General features: G+C 41.6%; 1 protein-coding gene across 3 annotated transcripts in view; it reads right to left on the reverse strand.

Moving 5' to 3' along the window:
- PRSS12 (serine protease 12) overlaps positions 1–13571 on the reverse strand; it is a 363418-nt gene extending 349847 nt beyond the window's left edge. For 2 of the 3 annotated variants that reach the window (XM_063920220.1, XM_063920223.1), the window contains exons 1-2: positions 13233–13458; positions 11641–12271 (exon numbers count right to left, since the gene is read on the reverse strand). In XM_063920220.1, coding sequence (XP_063776290.1) covers positions 11641–12064 — 424 coding nt within the window. In that variant the 5' untranslated portion in view covers positions 12065–12271; positions 13233–13458. The other variant, XM_063920221.1, reaches the window with a different exon arrangement.
- Between the last annotated feature and the right edge of the window lie 825 nt (positions 13572–14396).

Here is a 14396-nt window from a genome sequence, read left to right on the forward strand (position 1 = left end):
ACAAATGTGATTAATAAGCTAGGTGAGGGTCAGGTCTGAAAACAAATTAAATCAGACTCGTACAGTGAATGGTGTTTTTATGTCACATGACTATTTCAGTGTAAATGTGCTCATTTGTATGTCAGTGCATTCCACTCTGTGAAATGCACTCCCACACACAATAAGACTCTCCTCTAGTCTCCAAACCTTTAAACGTTCTCTGAAAACTCATCTCTTTAGACAAGCCTACCAAATTTCAGACCCACACACATAACCTTCACAGCTTCCCTATCAAGTTACATCCTCTCTGTACAGTCCACATAAACTCACATTTTGTCTTCCAACATTGCTGGGTGATCATATCATATACAACCCATTAAGAACCTAGCAACCTGGGGAACCATTATGTAACAGGTAGCATCTATCCTTGTGTATCAATGCCTATTTCCCTATAGATTGTAAGCTTGCGAGCAGGGCCTTCCTACCTCTGTCTGTCTGTCTTTGCCCAGTTTTGTTCTATAATTGTTGTTCTAATTGTAAAGCGCAACGGAATATGCTGCGCTATATAAGAAACTGCTAATAAATAAATAAATAAATCAAGATGGTGCCGTCTGTAGGGGTAAAAACTCTTCACATTTCTTGCTTTACTTTGGCTAGGAGTCTGACAACATGAAAAGTGACTATGCAAAATATTAAGAGCCGTTTCATTTTGAGACTATTAGTTGTCATTTGTCACATTTGTACTATACAGAAATATATACTGTAGTGGGAAATTGGATCAAATTCCTCAATAATAAAAATGAGCGCTTTTAATTTGTTTGATTTGGTTCTCTTTATCTACTTATAGGACTTGTGTGAATATCTGAGGTAGTTTTAGGGCAACAGGAAGAGGAGTTATACTCTTTAAGGGAAGAGGAGTGATACTTAAATTATATAAGTGTGCGTTAAGAATCACTTAGGCCACCATTTTGACCTACTAAAAATGTGTTAGGTCTCAGCGCATGTGTTAGGACACAGTTAAAGTACTACAAAATCTTATTAATTTTTAACAGACCTGCAGTGAAATTATTTATTTAATCAGTAAGAGAAAAATGTTTATTGTGGTTTCGGCACCATCCTGAGATAAATAGGATTCCACAGCCAGCAATAGGCCCAGGCATTGACTGATAGTTACCAACTCTCTAGAAACTTCTGGGAGACTTCCAAAATATTTGGGAGCCCTACAGCCTTCTGGAAAAGCACAGCACTCTCCCACATCTCACCCAACTCACAGTGGATGGGAAGGGGAGCATGAAAATATGATTCTCAGTGATTGACAGCATTGTAGCATTGGGGCAGAGCCAAATGACACAATTTGCCCACCCAAGCATTCAACAGAGGTCACCTCCATCTCCTCTACAAGATGACTTCTGTAGGGAATCATGAAATCTTGGCAAGCATGCATTACCCACCTTAATACATAAAGTGTAAAAATTCCTGTCACTCTGTTTACCTTTTAATAAATGGTAGGTAGAGTACAACAAAACAGTTTGGTCTACAGAAGGTGATGTATGCAGTCAAAAGGTCAACAATAACAATGATGAATATTCAGAATTTCAAAATCACAATGTCAACAGTTAAGATGTCGGCATTGTTAAAATATCGACAGATGTGTCAACATTTTCAGAATGTCGAAAGGCGAAATGTCAAAATTGAAATAATGCTGGCCGGAATGCAAGAGAAATGGAGGTCTGACCCAGACGTGACCTCATGACCACCAGGACCTAGAAGACAATGCTAACATGTCGACATTTCATCTCTGTCTACATGATGAATGTTGGCATGGTCAACTTCAACTTTAAGACCATGTAGACCTTCTTATGTCGACTTCATAAATGTCAACATTATGACTGTTGACATATTGTGCCCAAACCCAAAAAAAGAATCCCTGGGACAAATTGGGTGAACGATATTAGATCATTTTGAAACAAAGCATACATTATGGTAGGAATTCAGTTAGCTGCGGTAACTGATCCCCGGGGGTAATTCAATTATCTCCGATAGACGGCACTATCAGAGATTTTGTTTCATCTCCTGAAGGCAAGAGAAACAAAATCCCTGATAAGTGCCGCATTTGTGCTATCGCAGTCATGAAAACACATGGATCGGGGAACTTATCCCGGATCCAGTGTGTTTTCATGTGAAAAAGGGCATGGAAAAAACAGTGGTTAACTGAATTACCCCGAAAAAAAATGGGAATTTACCGCAAGTCTTTACCACAAAAACATACAGCGGGTAATTGAATTCCTCCCTAATGATTGATTAGAGCAGCACTAAAACGATCAGTAGATCTGCAATATATTACAAATATTCAAACTGTGAATGACAGTAAAACAAGAGACTGATTGCCAAGCAGGATTCTGCCTTCCTAATAAAAATACACTGAAGAGGAGTCTCATATAGCCTAATAATATATTCTAAAATCTATTTATTTCTTCAAGTAAAAAAGAAAGATACATAAACGAAATCCAAGTAAAATCAGGACCTCAGTTTATATGAAATGTTTATGTTTAAGTTAATGTATTTTAATATATTTTGTTTTATTTGACTCAGACTCTTTTCACCATACAAAGTGTGGCAGGCAGATATGGGAGATGAGAATTCTTTGAATGTGAGTGAAAGCAATGATGTAAATGGGACTTTTCACACCCACCCTATGCTTTCCAAGAGGAAGAGGCATAAACATGAAGACCTTTTTTAGTTATGACACAATGAAGAGGTGAAGATTTAAATGATGTGAAACTATAAAATGGGCAACTGAATGGTTTATTGCTGAAAAGCAGACAATAAATAATAATTTGTTATTGTTTTTGCATGCAATAGGCAACCAGAGATATTTCAAGTCTGAAAAAAAATATACATGTAAGGGATATTGGGCCTAATTCAGACCTGATCGTTGCCGTACAAAATTTTGCACGGCTACGATCAGCCACCCTGACATGCGGGGGATGCCCAGCGCAGGGCTAGTCTGCCCCAAATGTCTAGCCCTCCCCCCAACGCCCAGGTACAAAGGCATCACACGGCTTCTGCACGATGGCAGGGAGCTACCGTCGGTCTCCGGGTCACATTGGCTGCATGTGACGTCATGCAGCCGCTGCGGCCCGTCCCCCGCACAGTCTGGGCATGCCTGTGATGTCAGGACCGCGCCCACAAAATGGCGGCCCAATGCCGCCGGCCCACCCCCTCCCGCCCAACGGCTGCCTCTGCCTGTCAATCAGGCAGAGGCGATCGCTGTGCAGAGATGCCGACTGCATCTCTAGCATGCGGCGGCGAACTGCAGCCCAAGCGCATGCGCAGTTCAGACCTGGTCGCCCGCTGTGCGAAAACGCACAGCAGCGATCAGGTCTTGATTAGACCCATTATTTCTATGAGTTTGGCATGTGACTTTTTTTTTATAATGAAATTACCATTTATAACAAAATGATCGCAACAAATGACAATATAAAACTAATATTATTTAGAAATATTTGTATGTAGAAATGTACCTATAATAAATAAAATAAACCTTCTCTTAACAGCTACTGTGTTACACATTCATGTAACCTGCAGGTCAGAGCCCATGTGGGTACCAGAATTTATTTATACTATTGCCAACTGGCTCTACTGTAATTTATGGTCCCAGGACAATGACTAACTGACATTTCAGGCCCAAGAGCAATGGTACACTGACACTTTATACCCCCAAAACAAGGACACACTGGCATTTCAGGCCCCAGGCACACTAACACATATCAGGGAGGGATCCAGTCAGGCTGTTGGGATCCCGGCTGTCAAAAGACCGAAGCCGGATTCCTGACACTGTTCAGAATACCGGCAGCCGGAATCATGATTGACTGCCAGGACGTCGGAGAGGTAAGCCGTGTGGGGAGGGGAAGGTTAGGCTTGGGCTGCGGGGGAAGGGTTAGGTTGCAGGAAGTGGGAGGCTAGGTTTAGGCTGTTGGAAGGGGGGGTAGGGTTAGGCAACTCGGGGAGAGTTAGCCAGTGGTGGGGGGGGGTAGTTTTAGGCTGCGGGGAGAGGGGGGGTTAAGGTTAGGCACCACAGGGGAGGGTTAGACTGCATTAACTGAGGGTTATGGGGTAAGTGGGTGAGGGGTAGCTTGCTTCCCGACCACTGTGGGATTCTAAACAGTGGGATGCCACAGCTGACACTCTGTCTGCCACGGCTTTTCAGCTCCAACCCATCAGGGACATAAAACAGAAGTATCTAACGGATGTGGAGAAGAATCTAATTTAGAATAATTACAAGTAAACATGCAAATATACTGAAACTAAATTGCAACATAGAATGCTTGCACTATACTCTATAACTATGTTAATAAATGTGTTTGGAATTCAACATGCATTTAATTAACTAGGTCCACAAACTATGGTCTTGTGTTATAATAAGCTACCTGAGCTCTGACTCTCTACAGTTTTCCCCAGCTAGTTTACTGGCAGAACCTTTATTTTGCATACACAGAACAAGCTGCATTCAAACATAAGTGCTTATGTAACTTTATTATAAACTAATTGAATGGCAGTGTTTCAAGTATAATCACAAAGAGATGAAAAGCACTGGTATTTAAGCAAATGTAATACTGCTTTTAAAATAGGCTCATTTGTGGTAGGATGTTGTTGAGAACTGGTAGAATCAAAGTGCCCCACCATTAAACCGCCTGAGAACACATCAAAACAATAAACAGATTTTATTGTACGAGAATCTGTAGTCTTTGTGTCTTATTTTCTGGACAATGGCATATACCTAAAGTTAACTGGTTAGTTTATCATAGAAGATCAGCAATAAGACTTACAACAGGACATCAAAAAATAGAAAAGTCACCCCACGCAATTCTATCAAGTAAAAACAGAATGTTCATTTCAATATTCGCCTCTCCAATTGGAAGGCTATATCCAAATGTTCAAAATATGAGAAAATGTCCTCTGCAGATCCTTCAGGTTAGCCCAATAATCTTCACATTACTCCATTGTTAAAAACGGTTGTCACAATCATATTTGCTGAAAATGTAAGGTTTGCAGGGATAGGCTGACTCTATTCCAAAGGGCCCTAGGTTCTCCTTGCTTAGCTTCTCATTCTCCTTCAGGCTCCTCCTTTGAGGTAAAAAGGTAAATATTTTTGCACATCACTTAATGTCACTGGGAGAGCTGTCGGTAGCCTTTAAACAGCAGATAAGCAGTTGCTGACTATCAAGCTTTCCTTTAATGCATTTAAAGGGGGGTACACACGGGAGATTTCTCCCGGAGATGTGTGATGAGCGATCTATCACAGACCACTCAGCACACATCTCTCTCCCGTTCAGCACAGCATGATGTGTGCTAAGCGAGGGGGGGTGAAATGAGCGATCTCACTAGATTGGGCATGCATGCATTCCCAATCTAGAGCAGGCGATAGCGGCGCGCTGGGCCGCGCATCGTTGTCGCTGGCACCCCTACACACAGAGCGATGTGTTCTTAATTTGTAAGCAATCTAGTAAGATTGCTTAGAAATTAAGTGAACATCGCACCGTGTGTACCTCCCTTAAGAGTCAAAATATCTATCTCCCCTTTCCTCCTATTGCTCTCTGAGAGGTTCGGCAATGTTTAGTTCAAGTGACAGGTTAACCTCTGATAACTGAGACACTATCCTCTCCTGAGTGGCAATAGGTTGGATAAGAATTTATATCTGAAATCTATATACATAAAAGGCAAATACCACTGACTCATCACAAAATCTCCTGAACCATAATGGTGGACTTCCTTGCCAGTGGCAGTTGCAGAGCAGTCCATTATTCAAATAGGGGAGCCACACCCACTGATGTTTGACAGTGTTTAGGGGTGGCAGTTGATGTGGCTTGCCTATTTGAATAATGCACTGCTGCGCTACTGCCACTGGCAAGGAAGTCCAGGAACAGAACATTGTGTCCTCCCCCCTCCGCGACTTGGTATCACCAGTACCATGTATTCTCTATAGGAATGGCTGAGTGGGCTGTATTAACTCTGCTCTGTGAGGGGGGATTTCCCAATAATCATCTCACCCCTTTTAACCCCTTTGTGGGTGGAATTTTGAAAAATCCTTTCTTAGTGTGTGTCTACATCACAAAAGCAAGCTACAGTACAAATGTCAAGTTGCTAGTCCTTATGGTTCAGGAGATTTTGTGATGAGTCAGTGGTATTTGCCATATATATATGTACAATAGAATATATAGATTATACAGAGGAAACCAGAGAAAACTCCTGCTGTCATTTACCACCATATGGGCCTAATTAAGACCTGATCGCAGCAACAAATTTGTTCTCTAATGGGCAAAACCATGTGCACTGCAGGGGGGGGGGGGGGGGCAGATATAACGTGCAGAGAGAGTTAGATTTGGGTGGGGTGTGTTCAAACTGAAATCTAAATTGCAGTGTAAAAATACAGTAGCCAGTATTTACCCTGCACAGAAACAATATAACCCACCTAAATCTAACTCTCTCTGCACATGTTGTTTACTCTTTGATTGGGTGCTGCGGATCCCATGTGGCGCCATATAAATAAATGATGATGATAATAATAATAATAATAATAATAATAATAATATACAGACAGAAAGTAAACTTACCGTAACTGATTAGTGCACTTTTGCTGCCATAGGGCCTACAGTAATTCGGCAAAACCATGTGCACCCCCAAAATCCCCCCCCCCCCCCTCCACCCCACAGTGCACATGGTTTTGCCAAATTACTGTAGGCCCTATGGCAGCAAAACTGCACTAATCAGATAGAGTAAGCTAACTTTCTGTCTGTATAACAGTAGTAAAGTGTTTGCATCCTTTTTCTAGCTATATTTTAAACAGAACAACCCGATAAGAGTTAATAGATTTAATCACAGAATTTCAACTAAAAATATTTTTAAGACAGAAAAGACAAAGGGTGGGATGTATTAATGGGAAAATGCTGTAAAAACCCAGTTTTGGAGGTTTTAGCGCATTTTCCATATGTACTAAAGCCCTGCCGTCAGGTTTCCAATGCGTAGGGTGATGCCAGGTATAGCTGGCGGTACCCTATAGAAGCCTATGGGCTTCTTTCTGCATCGGTGCTGTCAGAGGGATCCGATCTTATCCTCCCAGCACACCCCGTGGCTGCCGCATCACTGCACATGCACAGATGGACTCTCCGGTCATAAACCCGGAAGTCCAGAATTCAGCAGCCATAGTAAAGAACAGCTCTTACTGAGAAAGCTGTCCTTTGCGGTACTAATCACGTATATTAGTACATATGCGATTAATGTCGGCACGATGTGTGGCAGGATGTACCGCAAGAGGTTGGTACATCCCGCCCAAAATGTTTGATGATGACTGATGACGAACTGTAAGGGGAAGAATTAAGGCAGACTTGGACGTACTGTAATTGCTCTCCAAGCTTAAGGCTTAAAACAAAGAAAGCAAGCAAGAAGTACATACAGGTGCAAAGCTGTAACTATCACATGATGCGTGCAGGCCTGCACCAGTAACGTATTCTCTAGGTATGCATGAGGCATATGTAGGTTACTAAGCATACATTGAGCGATTATACACAATTTCCGCTACTCATACTAACATAGGGCCTGATTCAGATTTGTGCGTTATGCCAATGTTTTTGCAATTGAGTGATTATCGGCAGACTGTGCGTGCTTTGCGAACTCACTGTGCATGTGTAAAGGTGCTTTTGCGAGTCCGCTCGCAGTGAGGATTTCATTGCAGAGTGATTGACAGGAAGTGACCATTTAGGGGAGTTAGCGGGGAGTGGTAGAAAAAATGCATTCATGTCATGTCCATTTTTGGGGTGTGTATATGCTGTCAGCTGTGATTACAGGCAAACATGGTAACTGTGTCGCTACTGCCAAGTTCAGTCTATGTAACCATAGACCTACTCGAGCAGTCGATGTTCCTTGCTCTTGCGTTTAGACTGCGAATGTGTACACAATTACAAATGAGTTGTGATAGCTTCGGTGTGCCTCTTATTTCATTTCTGGGAGGCAGCTTCAATTGCTAACATTAGCAGTTCCATAGCCTAGACATTCCCAATTAAATTAGCATACAACTCTGGATTAGGCCCATAGCTCTTAGCCTGCTTTTCCCTGTATACTGTAAATGCATGATCCACCTATTAAAAGCCATAATTGTTGAAAAGAAGACTAGGACAGAGCAGATATGGGCAGGGCTGAATTAAGGGTGATATGTGCCTTAAAAAGTTCAACGGCATATAATGAGAATGGAAGGAGTTGTAACCAGTGCTGTGTGGGTGTGGCCAGAGCCATGTGGGTGTGTGCCCCCCACTACACTATCAACCCCACTGTCTCTAGAACATAAATATTCACATATTGCATCATTTAGTGAGAAATCTAGAAACACAGTGTTAATACTTCTGAGTTATGGCCGACTGTGTGGCCAGCTAGGTAGTATGTCATAAGAGACGTAACTAGGTGTGTGCCAGTGGTGCCTTGCCCATAGCTCATATGCACTATGGTCTCACCATCTTGCAGCACCACCCGCACAGCCAGTCTCTCAAGTGTCAATCACTGGCGGTCACCACCTCCTGCCAGGGCCAGATTAAGCCTTGGGGGAGCCACTTAAGACAGGGGGGCCTGGGGGAAGGAAGGGGGGGGGGGGTATATCAGATTGGGCATACCTCCCAACATAACCCATCCCAGAACAGAAAAAATGCTCTCTACCTTGACACCCCTCTTAATATACTGTATGATTGGCATCACCTGTGTTGAACTATTTAATTGATAATAAAAATATTTCAACAGAGGTGATTGCAATCATAATTTAAGAGGGTAGTCCAGGTAGAGCTCATTTTATCCCTTCTGGAATGGGTCATGGTTGGAGATTTGGATTGTGTTTATTAAATTTAAGCCAATGGTGTATATTAGATGTAAACTAATATTTTAATGCCTGGGAACTGTTTATAGCTCCACCTAATTGAGAGACAATAATTTAACTTGCAAGAATGCAATAGCAGCAGCCTCTATGCTACTTACACAGTGGGATAGGACTCAGGCATATTGTGCGTGTGTGTGTGTGTGTGTGTGTGTGTGTGTGTGTGTGTGTGTGTGTGTGTGTCTCTCTCTCGCTCTAGACCAAAATACTCTCATTAGATAACAGGACCCAGATGCGCTGGTGGGAAGTAGGAGAAGCTGGGATCCCTGGGTCACTTACAGTTCTCTCCCCCTTCTCACTTTCTTCTCTGGTCAGAATCTCTGTTGGTAACTTTTGAAACCTGATACTCCTGTGTCTCTAGTGATTTCCAGTGTGCTCTGGCCAGGGTGCCCCCTGACATAAGGGGGCCCGGGGTACAGTATGCCCTGTGCCCCCACCTTAATCTGGCTATGCCTCCTGCTGCTGCAGCACAGCTGACATGTATGTGGTGTGCGCTGAGCCCCTCTGCAGCTGAGTGGCGAGCACACCCACTATACAAGTTGCACTGCAGGCAGGGTCTCTAGTGTCACTCACCTCTGCCTCCCACCTACCGCTGCCCTGTATGTGGTGTACGCTGTGTCCCTCTGCACCTGAGCGGCGAGCGTACCCACTATACAAGTTGCACTGTTGCAGTCAGCGAGCCAGGTAGGTAGCACCGCTGCCAGTCTCCGGGCCGGATCACATGTTCCGCCTCCACCCCCGCTACAGTGTCTCCAGGGACTCGGGAGAGACGTGATGATGTGTCTCCCAGCTCAGCTGACTCCCACAGTGCTATGTGCCGTGAGGAGCCGTGGCATTTTAGTGGGCAGGCAGTGTGTGTGTGGGGGGGGGGGGGGGGGGATGAGGCATCCAGCACAAACTGCAGCAGCCCAGCGCAGTGTGCCACCACTCCAAGTCCAGTCAGACCTCCGACAACCTTTCCCTCACCTGCCCTCAGTCACAGAGCTTGAGGGTGGTTAGTGTGATTTATAATATAAAAATGTATATTGTATATTAATATAATTGAATACGTTTTTCCAGGGAGTGATTTGGGCCCCTCCAGTTTTACAATCAGTAATTTCAAAACATGACATTGGCATTGGGGGGCGCCAATGCTGTTTCTTGCACATAGCACTAAAATGTCTAGTTACGGCACTGTATGTCATCATTATGCTGTCATGATGATGTACTTATCTCTTTGTGGAGGCCTGGAGCTGTAGCCCCATCCGCCCCATTGCTAATCTGGCCCTGGGTATGGTATGGTTTAGCACTGTATGAGTAAAGATTAGATGTAGCATCAATCTGAAGCAGATAACTACAATATGTATAAAATGCATACCTTTTAATGACTTCCCTTAGACACTGTTTTTCAATTAGTTATTAAAAATATATAATTTCAGACCTTTTTTTTTTTTTTATTATCATTCCCAAATCCAAGTTCCAGCTTTTCTAAATTGTTATCACAGGCTAGCACTGTGTGACTAATTGCAAGCTGTTTACCTTCATAGGGTCTGTTGTTGTTTAATTTGTAGAAGTAATGAGTAAAAGCTTAGGAGTATGTTGACAAATGTTGTGTTTCTAAGATTTTCTATGTCACTGCCAGTGGGTCAGTTAGCAAAGGTCAAGCTGAAAGAAAAAAAAATTCTACATTTGTAGCAACATTGTAAAATGATGTTTTGAACAATTCTATAGAAAAAAAATCTATTTTTTATTTTGTTTAAATTAATTCTTTTTTTTTAGAAAAGAAAACTATTCACATAGTTTGCAAATTGTCCCACATCCCAGAAAATAAGGTCTAGCACGCTCTCGTTCAAGACAAAATGCCAATATTTATCTATAGTTTAGCACTCATTCATACAATTGTAACAATTACAAATGCTTATCTAGGGTTTTACACAATTTATCCAAAGTTTGACACCTATCATAAAATATAACACAAGTACATGTTAAAGTGTGTTTGCTGTTTACCAAAATAATGTATTACAGTTGTAAACAAGACCTGAAACTATTAAACAGTGCAGGTGACAGAATCTTGAGGCAATGTTTATACTCATACATAATATATAGGTTAGTTTCTCAGTTAGGTAATGTTGTCATATACAAGCTCAAATTTTCTTCTTTATAGAGAAAAATACACTTCCAGTTTTTATTTGCTTTTATACTGTTGTAATCTTTTCTGTTTGAACCACATTGCTTGCTTTACATTATTTTATTTCTGCATCATTTTCCTGATTTTCTCCCTTTTTCTGTCATTCATTTAACTTTTTAAGCACAAAGCAGACACCTGTTTTATGTAACTATACCAGCTGATTTTACACTTGCCTTTTGAATACAAGTACTGTACAAATATATATAAAACCATAATGAAGGCAATATTATATAATGTTTATAATAAAAATGTATACATTACATAAATCGTTTGTATTTCACTTTTATCTTATGACCACCCTGCCAGTGTGGACACCATAAGACTTTACATTCCAGGACATGTTAAGTTGATCAACTGTCAACACAACAAATTAGAGTTCAAACTTTTACTATACAGTTTGCAACTTCATTAATGCCATTAAAATTCAGTTCACATAGACCTGTCTGTGAGCAACTTTTTCTAATGTTCATTCTAAAACAAAAACCAGACGTTAAATAACAGAAAAATCATTTTGAATTTAAAAGACAGCCAAAAACCAGATAGTGGTACAATGTGATTATTCCAGGAACAGAGTACTCACCTTGTTTGCAGTCACAGTATCCCCAATCCACTCTTCCATGGCTATTCCTGAAGAAGCACCAAGGTTTACTCCTCCCATCTGGGTTCCTGCAGAAGTTATGGTCTCCCAGTCCTTTTCCTGGTTTTCTCTCCAAGTAAGTGGGTATTTCCACCCAGTTCAAACAATCTGCTCCAAATTCAGTAACATTGATATAGTCACCTATAGAGCCCTCTTTGCCTTTGTACTTTGGACAACCGGTGTACTGATGGTGTGCAGGTAAGGAGTGGTGAGACTTTGGGTGATGGCCAGGTTGAAGAAGCTTGCGAAGTGACTGATGATGTTGATGGACAAGATGATAAATGGACGAACTGGAAGACTTATCAAAGCAACCCACTATAGGGATGCTCCCTAAAATTAGAGCCACAACAAAGCTGGTTATTGTCATGCTGCCAGTACTGTCTGTTTTGTTCCATCTCCACCACTAATCTAGTCCTGAATCTGATGGGGGAGGTGGAGCTGTCACTTCCCCCTAATCCCATCCAGCCCATTTCATATTCATGCAGGATGAAACGCAGGTCTTCACAGCAAAACTCAGCAGAGTAAAACGGGGCAGACAAAGAGAGGCCAATCCACAGCTCTGGAGAGGGAGAAGCTAAAGGAAGGAGGAGGAGAAGGAGGTGGAAGAAAAATATGTGGGTTAGGTTAGTTTATTGAAAGAGAAAAAATTCTATGGGATGGACAAAACAATATAAAACTCCTAGCAAGACAAAACCTGTGTTCTCGGTGCTTGCTTGTGACTACATTCCCTGTAATGTCAGTCTGTAACTTCCTAAACATATGCTCTGCCAAGTTTTATATTTGGTATTTGAGGGAAGACATCTCAGAGGTAAGATTGCCAGTCCGCAGAGTCTGAAGGTTACAGAACTCACTACACCAGGCAGTTAAAAGCATACATTTCTTGGATGCACTTTCCAATGTCAACAATTCAGCACAAGAATTAGAGACAGATGGTGCAAATTATTTTTCTTTTCTTTTCCCCCCCTCCAATCAATGGTAGCCCAATAAATGACACATGCTACCTTTAGGAAATACAGGACATCAATCACAACACAAAAGACTACATGTTTTTTAAAAGAAAAAAAAAGTTATATGTTAACTATTGCGAACCTAAAGAATGTTTTAAAACAATCACTAATATTCCAGGACAAGACTGCAGACTGCAGACTGCAGTAGATTGCTTAGTGTTTTAATAGTCTGAGTTGTCTTCCAAAAAATTACACACAATAACATATTAAAACAATTTTTTTTAAATGCTGTCCTAGCACTGCACTGCAATCTGTAAGTAAGCTCAACAGGTCCTGTTTTCTGGATGTCTTTAATTATACACAGGTAAGTTCATCTGTTTTGCTGGCTCAGTAACTTTTCCACCTGTTCACCAGATAGAAATCCTGAAAACATGACCTGTTAGGGGTATGTGAGGACATGAGAAGTAATGTCCCAGAACAACATGTGAATCTACCACGGAATTTCATCAATCATTCAGGATTGTGGTTTTTACTGTCAGCAAAGGTCCTACGAGTAACGAGTAAGATATGCACAGTACCCAATCATACCTCCACATATAACATACTCCCTGCAGACGGTGATCTGTGAAAAGCAATAGCTGCCAGCGAGCAGAGCTGTCAGGACGTCTCCTAGGTGCCAGCAGGCTAGAAATGGAAGTTAGTGTCCAGTTAAAGAGCTGGTTTTACACTCTCCGTTCTTCCGTCTTCTGCTGTTAAACGCTGCTATTCCCAAAGACCTAGCTTTGCCCAGTTATATTGATTTAAAGGCTCTTAGTTCACTTACTGGAATAAAAGCAGTGGGCTGTTCCTCCTCTAAGAGCCTCTTCTCTCCAGCTGTTTTAAAGAGCATGCATTCAGGCAAATCGCAGCTACAGTAGTCAGATGATCGCGCTCCTAGCAATGCAGATAGAGTTTCAGTCATCTTCTAATGTGCTTCAAATGACAGAAATAAAGATCACCTCTGACTTGGCTGCAGCGTTCTATTATTTGTCTCCTGAAGCAAAGCCAGTATCAAGGAAAGCTATAGAGCAAAGAAAGTGGTTTCTTTGTGTTTTCAATGTCCGATATTTCCAGGCAACTATGTAACTATAGTAAATAATGGGAAAAATAAGTTGATCGCTATAAAATAAATAAATAAATAAATACTTAAATCATGACTTGATAGAAAAGTGTACTGAGGAATAGAACCTCCTTTCCGTAATATCTGACAGCGTTACTTACTGTATTTTCCTCCATCAATATTACATTGTTACACTGGAAAATGGCAGTTGTATGTTTTCTCTCATTTCAAGGCTGCTTGCTACATAGAAATAAGACATTATCAGTGCAAATGTTACACCTAAACTAAGCAATCTGGTAATGTGTAATGAAAGAAATGATAAAGGGGGGTGATCTAATGTTCAGGGTTGCACTGAACAGTAGGTTTTTCAATGCAGAACTTCAAGCTGAAGTTGTTTATAATAAAAACAAATAACTATGGGTGTGTAGTTCCAGATAAATCAGCTTGAAGGAGAGGGGAGGGAGAGTGGACAGTACTTGGGGGGTAATTCCAAGTTGATCGCAGCAGGATTTTTGATAGCAACTGGGCAAAACCATGTGCACTGCAGGGGAGGCAGATATAACATGTGCACAGAGAGTTAGATTTGGGTGTGGTGTGCTCAATCTGCAATCTAATTTGCAGTGTAAAAATAAAGCAGCCAGTATTTACCCTGC

The sequence above is a fragment of the Pseudophryne corroboree genome, chromosome 1 (genome assembly GCF_028390025.1).
Source record: "Pseudophryne corroboree isolate aPseCor3 chromosome 1, aPseCor3.hap2, whole genome shotgun sequence".
Taxonomy (NCBI): Eukaryota; Metazoa; Chordata; class Amphibia; order Anura; family Myobatrachidae; genus Pseudophryne; species Pseudophryne corroboree.